Genomic DNA, 19,225 nt, shown 5'->3' with positions numbered 1-19,225 from the left:
AAAAAATTATCACAGCTGCTTGCGTTCCTTGCTTTGATATACTGGGACATGATGCAATAAAATTAAGATGCTACAATGACAATACACTCTGCACTGTAGCATGAAAAAGATACATTTTCACTCCGTTTCTTTGGGTGTTGAAGGTATTTGTATTGCAGGCACATGAGCACTGTCTGTTGTCAAGGAAGAATCAAATAAACAAAAACAAAACTTTTAAATGATGAATTGATTGCTTTTTATTTTTTTTAAATAATAGCAGTTATTAAAGTCTTATAAAGACCAAATGGGACAATAATAAATGACGTGAGATAATGCACAACAAGGTAAAAACAGTTCCAGATACATTCCTCCTGAAAACATCTTCACAAGATAGAACTGTGGTGTGAATATTATATAATAGCGCAATGGCAGTGATGTAGTTTGAGTCTCTGGTCAGTTTGTCCGTCTGATCTGTTCTTTATTATAGAGGAGGCCAGTTTTTGGCCACTTCTTGGTGCATTGCCTCAGGTAACCACTGACAGTATGCAGACAACAGAACTGTAGGAGACAAAAAAAACAACAACTTTGTTAGATAAATAAAAGCAAACTGAACACTTTAAATAAATAAGATCAATGTGTTGCATTACATTTATCTTCTGTTCTCCAGACTGAGAGCAGAGCCTCTCGACAGTCGACCCTCTTTGACACCAGTGGACCCAGTAAGGCCTCCGTCCTCGGCTGTAACCTGAAATAACAGAGTGACGTGTTGTACTTTAAGCCATTTATCACCTAAGCAAAGTAAAAACAGAAAAATAAACATACTTTGCCCATGTTTTCATCATTATGGAGGGGTTTGACAGAAGGTGGCTGCTGTTTTTCTTCAGCTTGGGACAAACCTGTGAACCAAAAATACACACACACAATAAATACACACATGTGGGGTTGCACGGTAATACTATACACACAATATCTTTTTCTTTCAGTGTGTAATAGGGGTGTAATTATACACCAATGATTCGATTTGCGATAAAAAAACAACAACTAAAAAATGAAAGATATGGATGTAATGATGCACTTAACTCTATCAATTTGAATACATAGGGATCATATTTTGGAGAAAAAAAAACAGATTAGTTAAAAGACATTTTTATTCTTTTATCTAAATTGTCATTTCTTTAAAAAGTAATATACTGTATGTTCCTCTTATGACCTTCTTACAAATCATCTGAACTGTTTTAACTCATGAACCATAATAAACTGCACATTTCTTCATTTATCACCATGCAAAGTTAAAACAATGTAATTTTATTTGTTTAAACATTAAATAAAAATAAAAATATGCATCCCTAGTTTGTAATATTGACATTCTTGTGAGTTCTAATGTAAATGGTGATGCCAAAAATGTAAATGCTTTTTCATTTAAATTAAAGGATTGTGCAGGATATGAATCTTAATAATATCAGAGCAATATAACTGTCAGAGGAGGAGAAAGAAGTCCCACATCTACAAGTTAGAAGTTTTGCTGCCTTACCTGTCCCTCAAGGAAAAACTTGGCAAACAGTTTGTGACGCTCCAGGCCGTCTGGATACTCCATCTCCACAGCAGGCAGCGGCCAACCAACACGGACTGCAGGAAACACTCAGAGATCAGTCACAAGTAGACAGACACATATTCAATGAGAGGGAAAACATCAGAGACCACAGTGAACTTACAGAAGGTGCTCGAGCGCTGACATCTGACGGTGCCAGAGGAGGAGCAGAACCACGGTGATGGAACCTCCCCAGGAGAACCAAAGTGACAGTACTGAGGGAGCAACTGTGGGATCCATTCTGCTTCCACTGCTGACACGCCTAAATCAGAATCAGAATTCCTTGATTAATCCCAGGGGGAAAGTGCTTTTGTTACAGCCACAGAAAAAAAATCACAAATAAAAGAATAAAAATGTTAACAAAGACAAAAGAAAGAATAAACAATAAATAAGTGTATAATTAGGTAAAGACTGTTAAAAATAGGGATCAGAAACACATTACAGTAGTAGAAAATAAAGTAGGATAGTTAATACTAATAATAATTATAAAAATAATAAGCTGTTTATTTAGTTTTTATTTATTTGACAGGGATAATGCAATTCAACATCGATATAAAATATGTTTGTAGCTGATGTGATGCACATAGAGTATATAGCTAGTGCTAATTCCTGCCCCTGATTGGGCCTTACTACACTACAGGGAAGTACAATCAAAAAATAAAAATTACCCACCCACAATACAAAGATTATAAAACATTCTTGCATGCACAAAACATACAGCTATTTACAAATGGGGACACTTTAGGGTTTCTTTCAGCCAAGACTTAAACCTAGAGTTGAATGTTTAAAACTCTGATATGGTCTTGAGTTCAGTTGGTGATGATTCCACAACGTAAATACAAACAACTACTCTGGAAATTTTCTTAATATGTTTTGACGGGACCATCAGGCTGTAGTAGAAATATGTTTTTTTTTCCAGCAGGAGTTTCAGGACTAATAGTTAAAGTTGGAGGACAAATTTTAGCAATGAGGGCAGGAACAGATGATTCTTAGACAAGATATTTAAAGAGAGTTTAAAATTAAAGAAAGTGGAAGAAACAGAATTAAAAAAAAAGACAGCCCAAAAATCTTTATCACATCCAAACTCCTCCCACATGTCTTGTAAAGCACATTAAATTGCTTTGTGTATAAAATGTGCTATACAAATACTATCTCCTTGCCTTTACTGTTAAAATGGACATTAATATCTCAGCCCACTCACCTCTCATGTACATCTTAGTGTTCTCCATGATCTCCTGGTAGACGACAAAGTCCGGCAGCGTTTTGAACAGAGCAGAGTTGGGGTGAATGAACACTGGATCGTCCATTAGAGGCGTCTACAAAATAGAAAACACAGAGAACAAGGACGAATGAAACAACAACGTGCAGGGAAACAATCTAAACGACAAATCAGTCTAGTGCGGTTCTTACTTTGTAACCATTCTTCCATTTAGGATCCAGCATGTCTTCAGCTTGAACTCGCCTCGCGAGGTGGTCTCCCAGACCCGCCAGGACGATCTGCCGCAAGCACAGAACCTGATGCTCAGTGGGCGGATTCATTTTGGGATCCACAAACGCTCCGACTTCTGGACACACTGCGTTTACTGAGAGAACCAAACAAACGCGATTAACTGATCAGCCGACACAAGACAAAGATCGTCTCATAACTGTGTTAAAAATACCTGCGTTTGTGAGTTGTCCTCTGAGGCGTCGGATCTCCACCATGGCTTTATATCGCAGGCCATTTTCCTCACAAAACTTTGGAGTACAGCAAGCGAACTCACAAGCACCGACAGCACCTGCAGCCACAGACACACAAACACACAGATTAGACTTAATAATTACACATTTAAAGCTGTAACACTCAATTACTAGGACTAAAGGTGGGAAAAACATCCACTCATGATGTCCCTTTTTTTTTTTAAGTAACAATAACTATTGACATTTCACATCAGCATGGATTTTTTTAAATGTTCCTTCTTTTTTATCTGACCATGTCGGCATATGTGCTATAATGTTAACACTACATGTGATGTAGTGTATATGATGCATGTGTAGTTATAATAAATAATATGTTACAGTTTCATTTATTGAGACGATTATTTTCACAGGAAATCTACTTTGATCTCCTGACATGTTTCGACTGTCAACTGCCAGTCTTCCTCAGAGGCGTTTGATGTGTCCTTGACTTCTGTGTAATAATTCCTGTGAGCTCTTTTTGTCTTCTTTTTGAATAATATGTTAAGGTTTCATTTATTCAGACAGTCAAAATATGTCAGGTGATCAAAGTAAATTTCCTGAGAAAAAAGTTGTCTGATTGAATGAAACCATAACAAAAACTTGCTGGAATTAGTTAAAATAAATGTTGGAGCAACTGACTCACTTGTGATGTGCATAAATCTTTAGAACTATGACTCATATTATTTCTGTAAGTTTATGGTTAAGTTTTTCTTTTAAAATAAGGAAAATTAGGGAATTAAAATCACAATAATCGTTACTATCAAATCACAATGAAATTCGTCACCTAAATATAGTGATGAAACTAAATTGTCCCAGCACTAATTTGACCCGATGAATGACAGCATCATTATTCAGAATGGTAAACTTTAAAATCATATAATCTATAAGATTTAAAAGGTCATGTATATAACCTTATGGAATTTTCTCGTAGTTTGTAAATCTGCACGTTTCACTGGTGTAATTTGAACAAAAAGTGAACTCACCCAGCATGACCATAAGGTCTCCCAGCAGGAGTGACGCTCCTTGTCCAGCCCATAATCTCCTCATCTGAGTGAGCCGAGCTCGACGCTGAGTGATCTTGGAGTTTTCCTCGTCACTGTGTGCAGGTCTGACCAAGAAAAAGACAACAATACTGATATCTATGATCTGACAGAGTAAAGCCTACAGCTTGTATTCAGGATGCACTGATATCACGTGCATATTTTAGAGTTCAGAGGCACTGACTAAATTTTACACCACAAAAGAAATAAACTCTTCACCTGTGGAACTCTTCAAAAATCTCGCGTACAGTCATGGCTGCCACCACAGTGAGAATGTAAGGCAGACAATCCTGCTGCTTGCCCAGTGCTAACATTTTAGCGTATCGCGGTGCCACAGGAAATGAAGCCATCGCTCGCCCAAGGGCGGTGATGGGACAGCTGAGCTGTGCACGCTGCATCTCCTTCACACTGAGAAGAAAAAGGGAAATAAAACAGTAAACAGCAAAAATACACAAAATGACAAAAAAAATACACAGTATTACTCCAAAAACACACATTATGACAACAAATACAGTACATACAATGAAATAAAAAAATAAACAAATTTACTCCAAAAACACAAAAAAAAAAACTGAAAAATTTACAAAACAGCAAAAATGTACAAAACAACAAACATATGCACAAAAAATGACTGAAAAATAGACAAGACGACAACGAAAATGCAAAAAACCACAACATACACACAAAATGACAAAAATATATACTAAAAGGCAACAAAAATATGATAAATGACTACAAATAGGAAATATACACCAAATGAATCCAAAACCACAAAACACTAAACGCACACAAAATGAAAGAAAAATATTTCAAAGAATAATAAAACACTTTGAAACTTTGTGTACTTTTCCTGTATTAATGCTCAGATTGTTCATTATTCTAAATGCTGACATGATAATCATGTGTATTTTTGTGGCCTTGCTGTAATAAAAGTTGCTCATCTCTGATCAAGTAAATCAATTTCTCTTCAGTAAATTACAACTGATTGCACTGAGTTTCATTCATAAAACCAGATGTATGAAGTAACAAACTGTGAGGGAAAAGATGTCATTACAAACATTATTAAATAATGGAAAGCTCAGCACTCACGTTCTACGTTGTGGTGGTTTTTCTAGAGCCCCCAATGAGACCAACAGTTGCTCTGCAGCAGCGAGAGCCTCAGCCGAGGGAGGCGTTGGAAAAGGAAAATTCACCACCTGCACAAATTTCAAAGATGAAGCTACTTTTACTCAAGTTACTTCTTTAGAATCATATTCATTCGTGAATATCTTCCAAACCTTTTCTATATTGAGGTCTTTCATTTGTAAGACCAGATCCTCCACAGGCCGGCGAGTGATCTCTGCCTCTGAGAATAAACTGAAGTCTCCAAATACTGCAGAAGAAAATAGCCTGTAGACACACAAACACACAGAACTCATCTAAATATAATACTGTATATACAGTTGCACTCACACAGTCTGCCTGTTAAACTACCTGTAGCAGTGTCCAGGCTCTGTCCGGCCTGCTCTTCCAGCTCTTTGATTGGCTGATGCCTGGGAGGTCCAGGTGACCTGAAAGGACGATACTCCGGTCACTCTGTCGTAGAAACGCTTCTTAACTCGACCGCAGTCCACCACGTACTTGATGCCGGGGATGGTCAGAGACGTTTCAGCCACATTAGTGGCTACGACGCAGAGACGCGTGCCGGGTGGCGACGGCCTGAACACCTGCAGCAAATGGAGGCTTTTTGATTATAAATGTCTGTCATCTTTAATTTGAATTCAGGGAGAAATCATTTTACATCCACTCTCACCTTAGCTTGCTGCTCAGGAGCCAACAGTGAGTAAAGTGGGAGCACGTAGAGAGGAATGGACGGATCTGCCTTTTCATCTACAAAAAACAATATTTTTAGTATTTTTTTTAAGGCATTTCCCAGAGAAACATTAGATCAACTTTTAACGCAGCTCACTTCCGTCAGCAGGATCGTCGCCCAGGTCCAGGTCCTCGTCTCCGTCCTCCTCGTCTCCAACACCTGCTTCCCTGTCCTCATCGCCTTCATCCATCGGCAGTGCCGAGTAGCTATCCAAGTCAATGCAAGGCAGAGACTGGAGACAGAAGTACTATTTAGGCTGTGTTGTAAATGTCATACTAACATACTACTCATACTAAGTCTGACATCAAAATGAGTATGTGGTGCGTTCACGTTAGATAGTATGAAAAGATTGAGTATGTGAGAAATACACAGATGTATACTATATGGAGACATTTTTTTTTAAGTGGGCACACTAGTCATACTCAACAGCCCCATGATGCATTGCGAGCAGAACGTAAAGTCGTGCTGGAACCAGTTTCAAGCTAAAAATCAAACATCCTTTTTTCAAAACAAAAGCATCTCTTTTTGTCTTTCATTCATTTTTTAACCCTATTGTAAATAGTTAGTTGAAGTTACCCAAAATTTTTGTCAGTAGCACGATGGTGGGTCTCCGAAAAGTCGGCATTAAATGTGTTAACGTGAGGTTTATGGTTCAAATGAGCACATGTTGATATTCTACTTGGTCATTTTCTCACTTAAAATGTTTCCAGAACTTTCAAAGGTGGACAATTAACTGAGATATTTAGCCTTAGTGTGATTCAGGTTTGTGTCGTTGTTGGTTCTTAATGCATCTTGGGAAACTTGGAAGTATACTTCAGTGGAAACAGTCACCATACTACTCAAACTTATAGTATATAGTAGACAGTATATTCATTGAGTTTGTAGTGCATAGTACAGAGTGTGACATTTCGAACACAAACTTAGAAACACACGTCCAAATAACGAGGCTGTTACATCTACGTTAACATTTTTAACTCATTGATCACTTACAACAGTTTTCTTAACTTTGGCCTTCTTAAACTTCCTCATTGACTCTGAAGAATCGTCATCTTCATCCTCAGCTGGAGGAAAAAAGACAATTAATGAATGAAAAGCATGACATCAGCTTGTGAACATGACGACTGCCCTGGGAACAAACCTGTGTTGCCTCTCCTGAAGGGAAAAGCCTTTCGGAGTCGTCTGCAGAGACTGTTAACCTCAGCCTGTCCCGTCAGAAAGACCAGAATACCACCTGCAGGACACCAATGTTCAGTATGTGCATCATTTTAAGCTTTTTGGTTGGAATCGTTCCTTAAATCTGAGTAGATGTTCACCTGGAGGCAGCATGCGATGGATTTTGCAGGTCTTGTGAAAAGCCTCTCCCGTGTAATCCTCCAGCGGTGTGCGTTTGTTGAAATGAATAGTGACGGGAAACTGGCGAGCGTCCACCTTTATAACAGGCGGGGGGGTGCGAAACAGCTTTTGGTTGTCGGTGAAGTCTTCCACTCGCAGCGTGGCCGACATGATCAGTAACTTCATGGGCATGCCTTTCTGCAGAAGGAGTCACTCAGACATCAGTCACACATTTCATCATCCAGCGGGAATCAAACCCTGTTCACTACCTTATTCCTGAGCGGGATGATACGAGACAGTAAACCAATGAGAATGTCTGTGTAGACACTTCTTTCATGAGCTTCATCTATGATGATAACTCGGTATCTCTGTAGAAGAAAGTCCTGAAAACAAGCACAGACACACAAATAACCACATTTTTTATGCAGTTAATTTGATTACATTTAAAGTTTCTGAAACGATCATTTTTGATCAGATAAAGACATAATGTAGGCCTCATCGATCAATTAATCCAAGATTATTTGCTAAAAAAAAAAAAAAAAAAAAAAAAGATGTAAAAGGTTGAAATTGCCACTTGAATACTTATTTTAATCTACACTCTCTTATTGAAATTGTTGAGTTTTGTGCATTTCATTGTGGGATGTGGAGTCCCATAGATGGATGGATATAAGTGTTTTTCCTTCATTCATACTGCAATATATTTAGTTTCTTTGTCAGACAGGGAAAACAGTGATTGTTTTGACTATTTTTGTTCTAGTTCCCAGTATTCTCTGTGATATCACATTTGTTGGATGGTTGTCTGGTTTTAACCAAGTAGCGGTCCGTGTTGTATCGCAGCATAGTAGCTTCTGGTAGCCGTGACGAACACCTCACACACAAACGGAGGTGTGTGCGGGGGGGGCGATGGCGGTGCACACCATGCAGAGCTTCGGTAAACAACGTTCCGCTCCAGAGAATAAGTTGTTGACAACAATCGAAGCAGTTTTGGCCTGTGGAACGCGTTTTTTTTGTAGCATTCTTGGCTAAATTGAGGGACAAATGGCCCGTGGCCCTCGCTAATTTCCGACATGGGAATTTATCGTTTATATAGTGGGATGACAAATTCTTACCGGTGAGAATGTTTTTGACGATAAAATATCGCACATTCATAATCAATGCTGTACATATTTGATCATTTATTTATATGTGGAAGAGTACAATAATGATTAAATTACTGGTACTCATTTTCCCGCCTAAAATCTGCGGCTTACTTAAGATAAACTGCTCCGTATTTGACCCCTGAACTAAAACGCGTTTGACACCCCTGCTTTAATACATCCATCTATGGGCATCCCACAATGCAATGCATGAAACATTTGCGACAATGTCAATAATCGACCGTTTACAGCAATGATAAAAACAAACTTTCGAGCTACATTTTCAAACTTTTGAATCTTTTTTCAAGCAAATGATCTTCGTTTTATTGATCCATGATGCCTACATTATGTCTATATCCTATTAAAACAATTATCGCATCCAGCAGCTCTAATGGGACCAATAAGTAACCCAGTAAAAACCAACAGCAGACCTTCTGTATCTCTTTGAGCAGCACGCCATCAGTCATGAACTTGATCTTTGTGTCACTTGTCACGTTGCCTTCGTAACGGATCTGATACGACACCACCCTGACAGAGAAACACACACATGTTCTCGCTCTTAAAACGCACACACTGAAATACAAAACAACTTCAGGCGGAGTTTAGAGTGAATTTTTGGCGACGTCCTCCTTACTGTCTGGGTAGATTCATCTCTTGTGCCACTCGGTGGGACATGCTGACAGCGGCGACCCTCCTCGGCTCCGTGATACCGATAATCCCACCGTCACTGCGGGAATTTGGATTAAACTAAATGGTTAGATTGTCGTTTTATAGTGAAATCATGATTAGAATAGTCTCAGAGTGAATAGACTACCTAGCATAACCAGCTTCGTACAAAAACTGAGGCACTTGAGTTGTTTTTCCACTCCCAGTTTCTCCACAGATGACGACACAGGGGTTTTCTCTCACCGCCTCCATCACCACCTGCTCCTCAGCCAGGATGGGCAGCTTGAGACGAGCCTCCTGCACACACACACACAACATTAATTACAGGGGGGAAAAGTCTGAAGAATCACAGAGAGGTGAGTTATTGTCCTACTCACTTAAATTGTTTGTCTAGTGTTTAATGGGCTTTTATTGTGATCTAATGCAGTTAGGGGTGTAACGATTCACTCAACTCCCGATACGATTCGATTCATGATACTGGGTTCACGATACAATTCTCTCACGATTTATTTTACAAAATGAGACTGTAGAAAAATGATGACTGAAAAATATTCCTTTATTTTTTTGGGGAAAAACTATACTGTTTTCCTTTTATTTTTCATTGTCAAAAGAATCCCTTGATAAACTATTCAAAATTAACTAAAAACACATCTTGAATGAAATAAATAAAGGAATAATACAAATGAAGAAGAAGCCTATTAATTTAAATTCTGGTTCTATAGTAAACAATGCAAAACTGCATAATAGTTCTTTTTAAAAGTGCAACTGAAAATGTATTTTGTGTCTTACCAATTGGACTTAAAAAAAAAAAACAGTCATTTCACTGTATTTAGGTCAGATATTTGTTTGGACCAGCAGAGGGCGCTGGTAACCAGTGGTCGGTTGGCATGCAGATATCTTGCAGTGAAGAAGATATGCTATGCGCTAGCAGACAGAGCTAATAGAAAAACTTGACTTTTACAGATATTCACGTAAAATTAGATATTTTTTCGGTGCTAAAGGGGTAAGGAATCATTTATGAACATATTTGAAGGAGGCACACAGACACCTTAGAGAAGTTTCTAACGTCTAGGACTGGGCAATATATCTAGTGTCAAGCTATATCGCAATTTCTGTTTTGAAAATTATATTATAGAAGATTACAATATTGCCTACGTGGATATATTCTTATTTTATAGCTTATTTCTTATTAAAACTCTTGTTTTAGGAGCCACTGCTTTCACTACTTCTCAGAACAGCATCAAAAGCAGTTATATGGATTTCTGAGTGCGTCCTAACCCAGATCTTCCCCTAAACAAGCCACACTACAGAACTCACTCACACGTGCTGTCCCTTACAGGAGAAAAAGCCAAAAGTGGAACATATTGTGCAGCAGTTTGTTAATAAATGTGCCTGTGTGGCATTTTGCACCAGCAAATTTAAATTCTGTTAAAATTTTATCGAGTTAAAAATATCAAGATTTATATGGTATATTGCCATTTTGAGAAAAAATATTGAGATATGAATTTTGGTCCATAATGCCCAGCCCTAATAAACTTCAGGTTTAAACACATCGTGTAGAGAGTGGTTTTAATAACTCAGTCTCTCACCTGAACTGCTGTTGATCTGTTGACGGGAATGAAAACCGCCGGCTGTGAAGGAATCTTAATCTGAACTTTTTCCTGATCCGTTTTCTTCTCCTCAGTTTGTTTTTCTTCCTGCTCGACCGCCTGATCCTCCTTCACTTCCTCTTCTTTCTCTCTCTCCTTTGACTCGTTTGTATCTGTGATTCCATTCATTTCTTCTTCCTCTTCTTCCTCAGATGAAGAGTCCAGATCACTACTTTCCTCCTCTGCATTTTCTTCTTCTGCTTCCTCCTCTTTCCATTTTCTCTTTCTGTTGGCTCCACTTACGCTGCTGATCCTTAAACCTGAGTCTCCATCTTTCAGTTCATCTGACAACCTGTGAACAATTAGCAGCATTAAATGGACCTGTCGTACTGAGAGTCAACACTTTACGTCATCACTGCACTGACTGTTTTGTCTGGTAGAGTTTGTCTCCAGTTCCAAGCTTAGACGTGGTGTACAGCAGCTTCAGCTCCGACTCTGGAAGCTGAACCTCGGCTAGTTTGGATAGAATGTCAGCTCGCTGGAAAAAATGGAATACAAGCAAAGCATTTAAGTGACCAAACATGGGCAAAAAGGTTCCCTTTAATCAAAGTGTGTGAGTACTGCAGCATATTCTATAAAGTCAAAAACAAAACGGAGTTTCATTATGTTCAATCAAGAGAGCAAAAGTGACAGGAAACATTTTTTTTTAGTTGAATTATACTGAGACTAATGGGTTTTTAGTTTCAGAAGTGAACACAAAAATCACCAGTGAAGACACATTCTACCTTCAATGTTTTTTAAATTAGAACTCGAGCAGGGTTTTCAACCTTGGAGTCGCCTAGAAATAAAATGGGGTCACCACAAATCGTAATAATAATTAAAAAAAAAATTTGATTTTTTTTTTTTTAACTACATTTGTCCCATTGAGTGTGAATGAGCGACCGATCGATCTACGTTCCTACCCTCACCTATGGTCATGAGATTTGGGTAATGACCGAAAGGACAAGATCGCGAATACAGGCGGCCGAAATGAGTTTCCTTCGCAGGGTGGCTGGACATACCCTTCGAGATAGGATGAGAAGCTCAGTCACCCGGGAGGATCTCGGAGTAGAGTCGCTGCTCCTTCACGTCGAAAGGAGCCAGCTGGCTCGGGCATCTGTATCGGATGCCTCCTGGTCGCCTCCCTCGGGAGGTGTTTCAGGCATGTCCTATTGGGAAGAGGCCTCGTGGAAGGCCCAGGACACGCTGGAGGGACAATGACTCTGAGCTGGCCTAGTGTCGCCTCGGGGTTCCCCCAGAACGGCTGGAGGAGGTGTGCGTGGATCGGGAGGTCTGGGCATCTCTGCTGAGACTGCTGCCTCCGCGACCCGGATATGGATGGATGAGCGAATATGTAAAGCACTTTGTGACCTCTGTCTGTGAAAGATGCTATATAAATAAACATTACTTACTTAGATTTATTTCATTTTTCTATTTTGAACAATTAAAAAAAACAATTGAATAACCCAGACCTTCCTCTAAACAACCCACACTACAGAACTCACTCACAAGTGCTTGTTAGTAAATGTGTCTGTGGCCTTTGGATCATCAAATTGAACCAAGAATTGTCTTACTGGTCAGACTTCAATTATCGAGATTTATATCGTATATCGCTATTTTTAGAGAAAAAATGTTGAGATATGAGTATTGGTCCATACCACCCAGCTCTAGAGACAGTATATAGTCATTGAGTTTGTAGTGTGGAGTACGGAATGTGCCATTTCCAACACAGCCTTAATGTGTGTTACACTGGGATGATGGCGGTACAAAGAAACATTTACAGTTGTTCATAAAAGCCAGAAATTTAAGGACTCAACAAGCTGGTGGGGACATAGACTAATGCAGGATTTATTTTTTTCTTACCTGCGCTTTCTTCTCTTTGCGCTCCAGGACCTTCTGCAGCTCCTTTCTCTGCTTCTTGGTGAGCGGCTTCTTGGTGGAAACAGCTTTCAGATCAGATTTCTTCTTCTTGGCCTTAGTGGCAGGTAGGACCAGGGCGTTGCTTTCATCTACTCCCTTCAGCCTGGTTCCCTCTGATGGACACAGCATTAATAAAAGCCTGCCATTCATACTGGCTGTAGATAACGTCAAAGGTGAAAGTCATGGATTACATTACTGTAATTGAGTACTTGTATTTTTTTGTGTGTATTTCTAAATCAGTAATTTTACTTGTATTTGCGTACATTTTAAAAGACGTAATTTGTTACATTTCTACACCCAACAGTCAGTGAGTCAATTGTTTTTCTTTTTGTTTTTAAATGATCAACGGTCATTGTGAAACTACAAAAAAATGAAATGATGAGATAACAATCAAATAATCCATATGTTCTTAATCGTGCTGTTTCTGATCAACACCCAGCCACTTACTTGTGTTCAGGTTGTGGTTTCTACCTATTATATTGTTACCCACATGGCACATTTGGCCTGGCACTGTTTTATAGTTCATAAATGTAGCTATACTTAGAGCCTGAGAAATTCTTCTTTTATTGTAATTGAATTACTTGGTGTAATTTTTATTTTAAAAAGAATTGTACATTTTGACAAACCTTTTATTTTATACAGATGACTTTGTGGAAAATAAATTAGGTTCCAACTGTGCAAGATTTGGTCTCTTCCTTTTTAAATTCATACATGAGATGTTTACTGTATGCAAGGGAACCGTGACAAGATTTATTAGAAAAAGAAATATGGGGGTGAAAGTAACAATAGTAACTTATACTTTGAGTACTATTTAATTGACTTACTTTTTACTTGTACTTGAGTATTTTATGTCTGAATTACTTACTATTACTAAACGTGGTGTTAGTGTGTAACGAGGATAACATGCCCCACATGTTGTAGAACTCTTACCTTTCAGCTCCACCACCACCTCCGTCCTCTCTCCACCTGCAGGTTGTTGCTGCTGTGCTTCACTCTGCTGTCGCCCTTTCCAGTTGTGTTTCTTTTTTAATTTCCCCATTTTAATCAGATAACCAGTGAACTATTAACTAAACGTGTTATAAAAACCGCCACTAACTACAGACTTCGAACGAACCAAACTGAGTAACTCACTTTGTCATGACGTAGCACAGACTTATTTTACAGAATTGAAGGCGTTTGAATGTAAATGTTGACTAAAATATTGTGAATGTTTGATATCAGCGTTCAGCGATGGACTCACGTGTAAACACAGGGAGGTCCGCCCACTAATGCGGTCCCCACCGGAACCTTCACCGTGTAGCAAAGGTTCCGCCATCACTATTCAATAACAACAATGTTTATTTCTCTAAAATATTTATTGGTTTTATTTACAAGAGATTTTAGTGAGAAAATTAAAAACAATGTGTTCACTTTACTTTTGTTTAGGAGTTTTGAGTCTCACTGACCTTTGCTTTCAAATATTTTCTCCTTTTAAAATTTGTTTTGAATACATTTTTAATTCGTAATGGTAAAATAATAATATATTTGGTCATATAATGAATAATTCCCACCATTAATTCCTTATCAACAATATTATTATACTTGGAAAAAAAATTTAATACACAAAGCAAAATATTCAAATATCAAGCCTTATTTCACTGTCTTTCACAATTCATAATTCAATAATAATAAAGCAAAACATGGTTGAAGAATTTTAATTGACAGAAAAACCCTTATGTATTATTTGAGTGTTTTGTTTGTTTTATTGTTCTGTTCCTCTGTAGAGATTGAACTTGTGGTATTGGTTTTAATTAGCTATCCTATATATTGTTCTGTTGATCTTTGTATATTACCTTTAAGTGCCTTGTTATGTGTATATACTGTGCACCTTTGCTCAATAAAAATAATAAATAAATTAGATTAAATTAAATAGTAATGGTTAAGTGTTTTAAAGTCCCTTTTATACATTTGATAATCTGGTCAATGGAGGTTATTTGATTTGATTTGATTTGATTTGATCAACGTCTGAGATATTCTTTGAGATCTGAATCAGGGAATAGATTTGTATGTATTTGACCAAATGAGCACGAAATAAACTCAATAAATGTTTGAGGTGAGTCTGGCTTTACAATGAATAGGATTGCACAAAAAATGGCATCACAGGGATGTTTACATTGTTTGTTTGTAACACACATATACATGAATCACATGATTGACATTAGCATCTCAGTGTGTTACAAAGGATAAGTTTTTTAATTGTTTTATATAAATGCAAAAATCATTTAATTATTGTTGGGTTTAAAAAAAAAAAGATGTAAAAATTTGACTAGACAACATGTTTAGAGGCAGAATACATTTATTGTTGACATAAACTGTAGATAAAATGAAATATGGTGTAACAATAACGATATTTATAATATACAGGTTTAATAGTTTCAGAATACACATTTTGAGAACCAAAAATGCTGCTGTTGTTTTGTTCTGATGTTGATCATAGAATCATAGAAGCAGAAACTCTCTGTTAAAAAAAAAGCTACTGTAACGAATCCAGCTGGAATCCATCATATCTCAGATATTCATGTCCTTCATAGACAGAAACTCCCTCTGGCTCTCGTCGGCTGTCAGACTCTCCTCTGTGGTTCTTTTGGCCTCTTTGGACAAATCCTCAAACCTTCTCATGAAAACCACGAGAGCCACCAGCAGAACCACCTGCACCAGCACAAACACAAAGAGACACACCTGGGAGGCCAGAGCCAGGTCACAGTACCAGTAGTGACAGGAGTCCAGGACCTCCTCCTCAGACAGATGGGCCACCAGCCGACCCCTCATGTTGGGGGGAGAGCTGCAGGTTATCCCTGAGTGAGAGAAGATGCTGGCAGGCTGACGCAGAAGCCACGCCCGCAGGTAGAGGATGCCACAGTCACACGCCCAGGGGTTCCCATGGAGGGAGACGCTGTGGAGGGTGGTCAGGTGGTCCAGGGTCCCGTAGGGGAGCGAGGTCAGATGGTTGTTGTGGAGACGAAGGTCGGTTGTAGCAGAAGGGAAAGTTTGGGGAAGTGAGGAGGTGGTGAGAGATCTACTGCTGCAGTCCACCACACCATCGTAACACACGCACTCCACAGGGCACGACGAGGATGATGAGGATGATGCTCGTCCTCCAGTGAAGAGAAGAGTCAGGAGCCAAAGCCCCTCCATGTCACTGATTCCTGGAGAACAAAGTGCATGCATTTCTGAATCAGAATTATTATTATTATTTATTTTTTTCACAGATACTCCAGAATAATTTAGGGGTGTGAAAAAAAAAATCAATTTCACAATATATGGCGATTTTTTTGGGTGATGATTTTAATTCGATTTTTTAAAAATTATTATTGTTTTTTTTAATAGTTTTTGTTTCATATTTAATCAATATTTTTGTGTATCTGTGCAATATTTCAGTGGCGGCTACAATGCTTTCAATGTGTTGCGATGGTTACTTGATGCACTTGATTTTATGATGACTGTGTGTAATACCTGCAATATTTATGTATACACAGACATTTTATTTTCATATAATCTGTTCACATCAGTGTTTAAACTGACACAATAGGATAAATTATTTTTTATTATTTTTGTGCACTATCAGTAACTCAGGGTGATTTATCCTTAATGTTCTCACAGTTGTTACAATGCCGTCATTATGTTGTCATGGTTACTTTGAGACTTCTACACAGTAGTTTCAGTGAAAAGAAACTTGTTGCACTTTATTTTATGATGGCAGTGTGTAACACTGCATTTTTTTACGTTTAATTTTGATGTTAACTGGGTATAGAATATCGTGATATATCGTGATAATATAATATCTATCTCAAGTATTGTGATATGTATCGTATTGCAACATCCTAGCCAATACTCACCCCTAGAGATATTTAGTGTTAAAGGAAGAAACACTAAAACAGAAGAGAAAAAAAATCATTAAATATAAGTGCACAGAAAAATATAATACAGATGTACAAATATTCAAATATATTAATTAATATATTCATATTTCAGGCTAATGGGTGTACACAGATATGAGGCCTGTTCTCTGCAGTGTTCGTAATGATGTATTAATATCAGAGGTGTAAAGAGTACTGATAGATCCTACTCAAGTAGAAGTACTGTTACTTACTTGAAATTGTACTCAAGTACAAATAATTCATACATAAAATACTCAAGTAAAAAGATTTTCAATTAAATAGTACTCAAAGTAAAAGCTAATAATTGCTTTCACCCCCACCATATTTATTTTTGGTAATAAATCTGTTACCTGGCATACAGTAAAGATCTCATGCACTGATAGGGAATTGTGCAATAAACACAAATGTGGAGTGACATGTGGAATGAATGTCACTCCACATTTTGTTTATTAACGCTTGGTGTCTATGCACCTTAAGGATTGTACTTTTTAATTTCGTTGCCCTGGTACAATGACAATAAAAGGAAGAGATGAAATCTTACACGATTGGAACTTAATTTTTTTTACACAAAGGTATCTGTATAAAATAAAAGGTTTGTCAAAATGTACAACTAAATGCGCCATGACAACATAATAGGTAGAAACCACAACTGGAACCCAAGAAAGTGGCTGGGCATTGATCAGAAATAGCATGACAAAGAACATATGGATGATGTTCAATGTGCCATGAAACAGAAAAAAAAAATAATAATCACAAAAAATAATAATTTACTTAGTAATAGTTGGGTGTAGAAATGTAACAAATTACTTTACTTCTTTTACAACGTACTTAAGTACAAGTAAAAGTACTGATTTAGAAATACACTCAAAAAAGTACAAGTACCCATAAAAGCAACTCAATTACACTAACGTGAGTATTTGTAATCCATTAATTTCACCTCTGTGTATTATCACCCGTGATGCTTCATAAATAAGGATTTCAATACGCCTAAGCAACACAAACTACAGGTAAATAAGTTACAATATTAGCTTGTAAGGTTGACACAAAGGTTGTTATAACTAATATTTGCTTTAAAGCTTTTAGCTACAAGTATCCTGAATTATCTGTTTAGTTATAGCATTCTAACATTTATAATTCTATGCAAAATCCCTCCATAGAGGCACAAAACTACAACAACATCATAATCATGTTTGATTAGCCTTATTTAAAGTTTAAAAACAGGATTTAACTCTGAGGAAAGCAGTGAAGTGAGCGTCTTATTTACCTCCAGTGCTGCACGCTGTCAGAAGATGAGTGAGGAGCACTGAGAGGAACTGTCTGTAGACACCAACTGGTCCTCACTGATAAGAAACACTATCAAAAAAGCTAATGCACACGCACAGCTGCATGAAAAGCATCAGCTGTTGTCAACTCACTGATAAACATTTAGAATGAAAGGTTTAGTTTCATTCTACTGAGATCCAGTTCAGTGATATTGTATAATGGAGTCAGATCTTAAACTGTGACACATTGGTCAACATGTAACATTAATTATAGAAAAAAGAATGTAAAATAATACAGAGTGGCAATCTGGGGAATTTCATTATTGGCCTTCCATAGTCAGAAAATTTAAAGAGAAAAAAAGAGAAATTACACAGCACTCGAGACAAAAAAAATGTATTCATTCAGTCAGTAATACTAATTCTATCGATTAATTAAATAAATAAAAATGGTAGGATATGTTTAACATATATATTTACTTATAGTTAAATACTAACTCAAAATATAAAATTGAATACATAAATAAATAACAGGCAAAAACAGACAAAAAGCCCATATTGTTCAGTTTAAAAACAAAACAAAAACAAATAATATATTAAATAATAATGAATATGTATAGTAAAATAACCAAATAATACATTAAAAAATAATTTAAAAAAAAAGATTTTTGCCTAAATTTTGTCAAAACTCTGCTCTGAATAAATAAGATAAACAATAAGATATTTTTAACATATATTTTATTTTGTTAACAAATACTAACTCGAATTAGTACATGGATAACAGACAAAAAAGGCTGTATTGTATTAAGTTTTTTCTAAAAGCTTGTTTTTGTCCCAGTCAGGAGATCATTTTCGACTCTTACATAATCTCTATTAACTTTGTTATTGACTCCTTGTCTTTTTCATAAAGGCAGTTCATTGTAATACATCTTATCAGACAACATTAACCTCTCTCCTCGGTGTTTGTAGATAAAAACACAGACGTTTTTTATTGATTCTCTGATGAGTGGCAGAATGAAGCTGCTGTGGGCAGAGAGGAGGAAGAATGGCTGCAGGAGATAAATAGGAATCAACTGATTAAAGTGTAGCTTCAGCGTGGGTGGAACTGGCTTTGTGTTCGGCACGTGACAAGGGGACGTTATGGAATTGTCCAGAAAACTCAGTTTATCTTCAGAGAAATAGCAAAAGA

The 19,225-nt window shown here is 37.3% G+C and overlaps 2 protein-coding genes across 4 annotated transcripts; both read right to left on the bottom strand.

The window, feature by feature from the left end:
* Positions 1 to 272: 272 nt before the first annotated feature.
* Positions 273 to 14,113, bottom strand: dhx37 (DEAH (Asp-Glu-Ala-His) box polypeptide 37). Of its 2 annotated transcripts, none has more exons than XM_028457286.1 (26): positions 13,791 to 14,113; positions 12,804 to 13,015; positions 11,327 to 11,439; positions 10,902 to 11,253; positions 9,461 to 9,609; positions 9,281 to 9,373; positions 9,078 to 9,174; positions 7,780 to 7,893; positions 7,492 to 7,708; positions 7,317 to 7,409; positions 7,169 to 7,239; positions 6,275 to 6,410; positions 6,119 to 6,195; positions 5,800 to 6,032; positions 5,604 to 5,715; positions 5,416 to 5,522; positions 4,546 to 4,734; positions 4,270 to 4,394; positions 3,229 to 3,345; positions 2,978 to 3,150; positions 2,769 to 2,883; positions 1,692 to 1,829; positions 1,511 to 1,605; positions 802 to 875; positions 627 to 724; positions 273 to 537 (listed from the first exon to the last, which is right to left on the bottom strand). In XM_028457286.1, exons 1-26 carry the CDS (start codon positions 13,897 to 13,899, stop codon positions 461 to 463), a joined length of 3,486 nt encoding a protein of 1,161 aa, XP_028313087.1. In that variant the 5' UTR covers positions 13,900 to 14,113; the 3' UTR covers positions 273 to 460. The 2 variants fall into 2 exon arrangements, with proteins under 2 accessions (XP_028313087.1, XP_028313090.1); XM_028457289.1 differs by having other exon boundaries at positions 274 to 537; positions 12,804 to 12,973.
* Positions 14,114 to 15,365: 1,252 nt separating this feature from the next.
* Positions 15,366 to 18,099, bottom strand: gp1bb (glycoprotein Ib platelet subunit beta). 2 transcript variants are annotated; one of them, XM_028457364.1, is made up of 2 exons: positions 18,042 to 18,099; positions 15,366 to 16,045 (listed from the first exon to the last, which is right to left on the bottom strand). In XM_028457364.1, the coding sequence occupies exon 2, from the start codon at positions 16,032 to 16,034 to the stop codon at positions 15,408 to 15,410; it is 627 nt and encodes a 208-aa protein (XP_028313165.1). In that variant the 5' UTR covers positions 16,035 to 16,045; positions 18,042 to 18,099; the 3' UTR covers positions 15,366 to 15,407. The 2 variants fall into 2 exon arrangements, with proteins under 2 accessions (XP_028313165.1, XP_028313166.1); XM_028457365.1 differs by lacking the exon at positions 18,042 to 18,099 and adding an exon at positions 16,736 to 16,781.
* Between the last annotated feature and the right edge of the window lie 1,126 nt (positions 18,100 to 19,225).

This window comes from Gouania willdenowi, chromosome 9, assembly GCF_900634775.1.
Source record: "Gouania willdenowi chromosome 9, fGouWil2.1, whole genome shotgun sequence".
Lineage (NCBI taxonomy): Eukaryota > Metazoa > Chordata > Actinopteri > Blenniiformes > Gobiesocidae > Gouania > Gouania willdenowi.
Note: the sequence above shows the minus strand (reverse complement) of the source record. Positions and strands in the feature narration are given on the sequence as shown.